The sequence below is a fragment of the Nematolebias whitei genome, chromosome 11, assembly GCF_014905685.2.
Source record: "Nematolebias whitei isolate Nwh7 chromosome 11, NemWhi1, whole genome shotgun sequence".
NCBI lineage: Eukaryota > Metazoa > Chordata > Actinopteri > Cyprinodontiformes > Rivulidae > Nematolebias > Nematolebias whitei.
Window position 1 is genome coordinate 6,411,484 of NC_056508.1, and position 8,631 is coordinate 6,420,114.

At 37.9% G+C, this 8,631-nt stretch overlaps 1 protein-coding gene across 1 annotated transcript; it reads right to left on the bottom strand.

Moving 5' to 3' along the window:
- Window positions 1-982: 982 nt before the first annotated feature.
- LOC119416598 (P2Y purinoceptor 1-like) lies at window positions 983-1,954 on the bottom strand. Its single transcript, XM_037683787.1, has one exon. The coding sequence runs from the start codon at window positions 1,952-1,954 to the stop codon at window positions 983-985; it is 972 nt and encodes a 323-aa protein (XP_037539715.1).
- Between the last annotated feature and the right edge of the window lie 6,677 nt (window positions 1,955-8,631).

Below are 8,631 nucleotides of genomic sequence, written 5' to 3' on the forward strand. Positions count from 1 at the left end.
GAACAATACAGTGAATTTATTGTAACAGTTTACATTCTACACTATACATATCATGTCATGTTTGTACATGCTTTAATTAATTTCAATTCAGTTTATTTATAAAGCTCCAAGTAACAACAGAAGTCGTCTCAGGGCACTGAACAGAAACATTCATATATAAAAATAATAATTTAACATTATTTATCTGAGGAGCAGACTGCTTTGACTTTAACTCCGTCACAGAACTCTCATCTTGAGCAAGCATGAAGGCAACAGTGGAAAGGAAAAACTCTCTCATGAGGAAGAAACCTTTAGCAGAACCAGGCTCAGGACAAGTGATCATCTGCTTTGACCAGCTGGATTTGGTAGGAACAGATACACAATGGCAGGTCAAGAATCACATGTTAAGATAGAAATAATATCAAATGAAAACTATTCAATTTTAACAATTCATTTAAGGAAACAAGATCAATTTGTTTTCTAGTAGTCCAAGCCTATATATAGCAGCATAACAATTAGGGCTGGGTACCTTTCTAAAAAAAATGGTATCGGTACCGGTGTCGGTACCTTCACTTCGGTGTCGGTTCCTGGACGGTTCTTTTTTCGATACCAATTTTGTAATTACTACTAATTTTAACAAGAATAAAATTACGTTACACATTACAGTACAAATCGTGAGTTTTATTTTTTTAACTTTGGTATTTTTCTATTCCAAGCAGTTTTCTTACCGAAAAATAAACAAATAATTTCCAGGTCAAAAGACCAGTTACAAACCAGTGACAGGTCAGTGTCTATTGCTCACTGCTACACACTGAGGACCTTTTCACTTAACAGTTTTTCTCTTTTGCAAAACATTTAGCCTCCTCACACAACAATGAAAACATAGCAACATTTTTATTAATAAAAATCAAGCTTTTTGAGCATTTTAAAAGACATATGACACACATGAATATAAACATTGAACCTTGTCAGTACGTGTGTTGTCTGAAATTTTGCAATGTTACTATAAGATTGTCATGTTATGAAATTGATTGTTGGTATACAGTTGGGTGGCAGCTTGGCGGAACCTCTGGAGCAGCTGTCTGAGTTGAGCAGAAATTTCCTCATTTACATGGAGGTAAACCAGAGGATTCAGAGCACTGTTCAGACATACAAGACCACGACTGATGCGATGAGCAATGTAGACTCCATCGGCCCATTGGTGGCATATTTTGTGTTTAGACAGAATTCTTGACCAAAGGTTGAGGTTCTTGAGTGTATAATAAGGAATATAACAAATAGAGTAAAGAAGAATTAAAATGATCAGCAACTTCAAGCTTCTTTGCTTCAGTACCTGATTAATGTTGTCTTTGCAGAAGAGAACAGTAATCACATGTCCATAGCAGCCCAATGTGATGAGAGAGGGGATACCAAATCCAATAATTGTCCAGCTGAAGCTGTACTTCAGGTAATCCTCAACATATTCATTGGAGGTGGTATCAAAACATTCCCCAGTCATGTTGCTTGATGATTTGGGGAAAAACATGTCTGGAAGACTTTGAACACTCACCAGGATCCAAACCATGGCTGAGATGATCACAGTGTGAGACACAGTTATCCTTCCCATCACTCTCATTGGATGGACAATGGCCAGGTATCTGTACACACTTATACAAGTGAGGAAGCCAATGCTGCAGTACAAATTCAGGTTGAAGCAGAATCTTGTTACCTTGCAGAAAACATCTCCAAAGATCCACACATTTCCTTTTAAGTAGTACACCACCAGAAAAGGAAGTGTCAGCAGATACAAAATGTCGGCAAGTCCAAGGTTGAGAATGAAGACATTGACATTCCCCAGTTTCTTCCAGTTGTGCAGCAAAGACTTCAGTCCCCATCCATTAGCTACCAGTCCAACGATGAACACTAAGATAAAGACAGGAGGCAAAAACTTTTTTGGAAAGGTAAAACTGATGTCTTGACAAGATGTAGTATTCATTGTTTCTAGTCTGCAGTTGACAGAGTTTCCCCTCTAGACAAGTGTACTGCTGTTCAGTCTTGACAAAGAAATATGCCACATGTGGCTGAGACACTTCCTGTTTTAAAATGTGTATGCTGTATTTTTTCCAGGAAATATGGTTGGTAGACTTGTCAGAAATGGAAAGATAAAAATTAATTCTAAGCTGCACTGTGGTATACTTTACAAGCTTATTAACATATATTCCTAAGCATATTGTGTTTTTTATAAATGGATGCATACTGTTAACAAATGTTCCTAAACTGAACCTGCAAGTTTGGGGGGGGGGGGGGGGGGGGGGGGTGATTCTCATTAAAATTTTTAGAAAGTCCTCTGATGGACACGCTCAATTTATAAACCCATATGATGTAACAAATTACATTCTGATAAAACTAGAATTATATTTTACTTGTTTGCATATTTTTGTAGAATCTATAATTTTCTGTGATTTTATTTAGTCTTTGAAGTTTATTTTAGTATTATTTTCACGATTTATTTTTGTCCTTTGGGTTCTGTTGTGCTTTCTTTTTCGGTTTAGATATTTTGTGTTTTTATATTTCAGTGTAAGGGTTTTATTTTGAGTATTCTGATTTAGGCCTTGTTTTGTTTCCCAGTGTTTCTTTTGCATTGACCCTCAGTAAACCTCCTGTTGTGGCTTATAAGAACCACATTGGTGTTGTAGTGAACTAGGCCTGAGGTCAAATCCTGACCTTAAGGACCTTATGGGACAGAAACTGTCATTTCATTGATTTGAATCCAGAAATACAGGTTGACCCATCCTGAGACTTTCTTTCTTGAATTAATCAAGTGAAAGAACACTACTTTCTATTATCATTACTATTTTACAAATGTTTTGATAATCATGTAGTGAACCAGATGACCTCAAATCTACCAGATGGACAGAGACTGTTATTTTCATTGATCTGAATAAGTCTGGGCCATCTGATGAACTTTCTTTCTTGAATTAATCAAGCAGAAAAGACAATCCTCTATAATCATTACTGTTTTACAAATGTTTTGATAATCAAATTGTGTTAGTTCACTCAATGCTTTACAGGTTGAAAAGAACTACTCATTTTTATTTTACATAAACAGTAAGTAATGATTTTTATCCCTCATTCAGAGAAGAAATCACCTGAATAAGCATTCCTTGATTTTCTGTCTGAAATGAGCAAGCTGTCGTAAGTGTGTGAAAGGTTGGTTTTCGGTCAACTAAAATGTTTACCGAGAAAAATGTCATGTTTAAACTTTTTCAGAAGATTACCAAGAGTTGACTCCACGAAGTCTGCTGTTGCTGCAATAATCTTTTCTGTATGTGAAAACAAATTTCATTCTCTGACCTCGACTGTTGATAAACACCTTACGTCAAAACCACTCCTCTTTCTGGTCCTTCCACGAATCAGAAAGCTCTAAATTGAACAGGAAGTAAACTCATTTAAAAATGTGACAACTTCCCAGTTCAAGAGAGAATTCGAGAGAATTCGAGATTTTCCAGAATTCCAAGAGAATGAGAGTTCTGAGAGATGTTGGAATGAGAGCTGATTGAGAGTGCAGCCGGTTCTGAAAGCTTCAGAGCAATGAAGAGTCCAAGAGTTATGAAGAGTTTGGAGTTATGAAGAACCAGGGACGTTTGGGATTATAATTCTGTTTTGAGCTAACCACGCACGACTCTCCGAGGATTTTTAGCTGTTCTTAACGGAGGCGCTGAAACAGTCTGAAGGATGCTTACTGAGCTGATCCATCGTCAAACCAGGTAAAGACTTCTTCGACCAAGTGTACCGTGGGCAAAGCTGAGATACCTGATGGGAGCGTGCAACTTCTGGTCAAACAGATTAAATTCCCTCACACAGTTCTCTGTAAGATAATCTCCTTTCATCTTAAACTCTTCTCTCTCATAAATCAGTACAGATATTTTTAGAAATGTCTGAAGCAAAGTCCTCAAATCACCGCCGAGTGATTTGAAGTTCATTTTCTGTGAAACTGTCTGTTATTATTTTCATATTTTGCCAAATTAATGTAAATGTTTGATGTTAAACTTTGATTCTGAAAATAAATGATTCCATTCATTTGATGGGTCAAAGATAAACAACGTCTCTCGTTACATTCCTTTAAATTCAATGCACGGCATTACACAGTCAGAAAAATGAAGAACTCGTGAAAAGTATGCATAAATATATATCCATATATTTGTCATACAACAAGTGACACGTACCTCACGTGACTCACTACAATCAAATTGTGTTTAGTTCAAACCATTTCCAAATGTTGAAGTGAACTACTCATTTTAAATCAATTGTGAAACAGTAATAACGATTTTTAATCCTCATTCAAAGTGGAAATCAAGTTAGAATATGTTACAGAGTAATGATTCAATTTCTTGATCGTCTGTCTGAAATGAGCAAGTTGTGTAAGTTGGTCAAAGTTCAAGTTTCGGTCAACTGCAAGTTTACTGAAAAAGAAATGTCATGTTTAACTTTTTCAGGCAGATACTAGAGAATTGACTCCACGAAGTCTGAGTTCTTCATAACAATCTTCTGTCTGTTCTTAAACACTTAATCTTTTTCCTTGACTTTTTAATAACACCTTACATCACAAAAACACACCTCTGTTTTGGTCCATCGACCAATCAGAAAGTTCTCAAATGAACCGGAAGTGACCTTTTTTAAAAGGTGCAACACTTCCTAGTTCACCGCAGTTCTACAGAGGTTCCAGCTCCAGTCGAAGTTCTGGAGAGCTCAGTAGTTCTGAGAAGTTCTCGGCAGTTCTGGGAAGAACACTGAGGAGAACGCTGAGAGAATGCTGTGAGTTGGTTCCAGCAGTTCCAGAGTTCAGAAGGCTGGAATTCAGGATGCTGGAGGAAGAAAAATAAGCTGAACGAGAGAAGATCAGGGAATTATGAAATGTCTGTTCTGGGATGACCTCACGACTCCTGAGGTTTAGCTGTTCTTACGGAGACGCTGGAAGAGTTGAAAGGAAAGCTTTACACCAACGCTGAAACTATCATCTGCAAAGGTAAAGAGTGGATCTCAACCAAAGTGTACCGTTGGGTCAAGCTGGTCTAGAAGGAGCGTGCTGTTCTGGTATAACAGACAAATTCCCTCCCCATCTTTCTCAACTTAAACTTAATTTTCCATCTTTAAAATTCTTCTTTTTGCTAGAAATCATTCCAGATATTTTTAGAAATGTCTGTTGTACAGCTGGAAGCAAGGGAAACAATCGCCGTATTGTTTCCTCCTTGTAAAACTAGCCTAAATAAGCTGTTGTTATTTTCAATTTTTGCCAAATTAATGTAAATGTGTGATGTTAAATTTTGATTCTGAAAATAAATGACCACGTTCATTTTGATGGGCCAAAGATAATTAACGTCTCACGCTACATTTTTAACTATTCAATGCACGACATTATACAGTCCAGAAAAATGAAAGAATCCGTTTAATCTATGAATATATATACAGCATATGTTCATCTACATACTGGTGGCCTCGTACGCTTCATAAATGGACTGTTGTATCCGTGTAACAATTGATTTTACATGTTGGCATGAAATGAAAAAAGTGCAGATTGTAGCTGTGTGAAACGCAGCGTGTTGAGCTGAGATGCTCAGAGAAAGCTTGCAGTTGTGGTGTTTTGAGAGCTGAAATAGAGTCAATGAGTCTTTTTGAAAGCTGAAATTGTACGTCTGTTGTGTGTAACTGAAGCTGGGTTTGTGTTAAAACGCTTTATTCTGTTTAAACTGTGTTCCAGACGTGGTTCTGGTCTGGTCCGGCTCGGTTCTGATGAGTTCGAACGAGTTGTTTTAAATGGTTGGAGAGACGTTTTAAGACCGGAGCACCGACTCCGTGCAGCTTTGAGAGTTGATTCGTTACATTTTTAACAGAAAATGGTACATTTGGACAGTTTAAAAGACGAAAAGTTGACGGACTTTTTCAGGCTAATGCTACACGCTAGCTGGAAAAACGATCTGTGATTGGTTGAAAACGGCTGAGTTGGGACGCTGTGATACGCTGAGAACTGAGTGACGTGTCTGCGTCACTTCCTCTGAGTCAGCGATATAAGAACCCATCCCCGTTGCTGTTCTGTCATTGGTAGATTCAGTCACGTGACCCGGAAATGAGCTCGGTTGAACCAAAGCCTTTTCTGTGCTTAAAATCACTAAATAAAATTTGCCACATGTCCCCAAAACTCATGTTTCATGCAAAGAAGTTGTGCTTGTTGAAACAACGCTACGTTTTAGCTTGAAATACGTTAAGAAATGTTGATTTCACCGAGTTTAGCCGAAGCTAATTTTAAGCTAAGCGGCTAACGACAGGATGTCAACAGAACGTCCACAGGAAGTTGTCATAGGCTCCTGCTGGTAGAAAGCTAATACTGCCCCCTCCTGTAGAAACTTGAAATCACAGTTTCACTTCGTTTTAGGTTATTTTTGGTGAAATTAGACGTGCTTATGTCTGTCAGACGCATTTTGGAGTTAATAAACGTTCTTCAAGCTGAATTATTACTGTTATCTTGCATTTAAAAAGTGATTAAGGTATTTATGCGAGAAAGGCATTTACCAAAACATTTTTTTATTCACTGGTAATTCCTCTGATGGAGGTGCAAAATAAAGAATTAGAAACTTTTTAAAAGATACAGTTCAGATATTCACAGAGTTGATAAGTTTACTCATTTGCTGAAAAGATAATACACGTTTAATTGCTAGATCACTGAATAAGAGTAAATATATCAGAAAAAGGAAACTTTTATGATTTGTTTTTACCACCTGAAACACTACATCTTCCTATTTAATTTTTAAATAGAAGATAATGGCAGGAGAAGAGGAGTATAACAGTTTTCCTGAAGGGGAGACTGATTATTCCTCATCATCAATTTTCTTTTCTCTTTTCACTCAACCTGGGTTGATGAGTAACTGTTAAAATAGCGAATTTCTGGAATAGAACGGCTTCAAAAGCGTTTTTAAACTGATGTTGCTGTGAGACTTTCAGAAAAATTGCAGGTTTATAAAAGTTCAGTGCTTTAGAGTAAAAAACACTGAGAAGCTTGGTAGTCTAGTATCTGTTAAAAAATAAGCACATTAAAAAGTAACACTGCAGAGAAGCATTTACTTAAATATTCATGAATTGGGGTAAAACCTATGACAGGTGCCCATTCCCCTGAATAAGTTGACTTATAACAGTACTTTTGTGTAAATCCAGAGCTAAAATAGTGTGAAACTCAATGACACTTGAATACAAATATTTACCTGTAAAATATCTGAAGCTGGCAACTGTTTTAACCAGATAAAGTGCTACACAGTGAATAACCATGACAGGTGTGATAGAAAAAGATTTTGATCCTTATGAGATGAAGGACTGTTTAGAGGATGCGTTAGCACTGCTGACAGGATCCTTACATCCATATGGCAAACAGGTGGACAGCATGAACCCAAAAGAGTTAGTGGACAATCTGATGGAGGTTGCAGAGAGTGTGACCTCTACAGAAATTACAAGGTCAAGCTATGAAAAGCTGGCTAAAATGGCAATCTTGCTGAAAGAATCATTCTATACAGTGGTTGAGAAAGCTGACGACCTTGAGATAAGGTTAAACAGCGAAAAAGAGGTGGTTCAGGAAATTGAGGAACACTTCCTTCAATTTAAAAGTGAACACGAAGTCCTCACAAAAAAACATTCTGAACAGATGTTTCAATCACAGCAAGATGCACGTGCAGAAATTGATTCACTGAATAGCAAAATACAGTTACTTAATGCATCACTATCTGAAGCCAGGGATGCTAAAGAGCTGTTGTCCAGAGAATACTTTGCATTAAGACGGGATCACGTCGTGACAGTGTCACAAGTTTCCCGCTGCAAAGCTGAGATAGATGTGCTTAAAACACAACTTGCCGAATGCAGAATGGAAAAAGCGGCATTACTCCAACATTGTGTGCGTTTACAAGGTGAATGTCAAACATCACAGGAACGCCTGAAAGCTTGTGAGGAGAAACTAGCCACAGCAACAAATAAGATTTCTGACGTGGGGCGAGTTTGTCTGGAACTCAGAGAAGACCGTGGACAGAGTCCGGGTCATCCGCCAACACCTCAGAAAGATTTTGGTGCACCTCTTGCTCTTAATCCCATTCTGCCACTTCCAAATGTGTGTAGAGAAACACCTCCACCCTCACCTAAAGTGGTAGGAACAGACCTGAACAGGTCTCCTCCACCAAACATGCAACAGAGTGCATGGAAACTTCCTCTTTCAATAGATGTTCTGCTAAAACTCTCAAAATATGTACAACGCTTTGTACCGGGACCAATGGGTTCAACTGGAACAAAAGCGTACCTGAAAGATCTTGAATTCAGATTGAAAGGTTATCCTAATGCTACGGTTGAGGATAAGATCAGTCTGATAAGGCTCACTTCAGACAGAGAGGTGTTCACCTTCATCGAGCGTCTACCTGATGCAACGAGAAGGGATTACAACCTTCTGTGTGAAGCTTTGATCAGAGAAAACGACCCCTGCACGGGACCTGCTGGTTTCCCAGCTGCTGACAAGGTCACGCAGGGCAAGAATGAACATCCAAAAGTTTATTACAAAAGAATCTTCCAAGCTTATTTTGGTTACAGAAATGAAACCGGAATGGAGGAAGAAGAAGGTTTTAAATTTGTTTTCAGCAAAAATCTCCA

What these genes read in the sequence shown, in the direction of transcription:
- LOC119416598 (XM_037683787.1), bottom strand. Translation starts at nt 1,954, where the DNA reads ATGAATACTACATCTTGTCAAGACATCAGTTTTACCTTTCCAAAAAAG.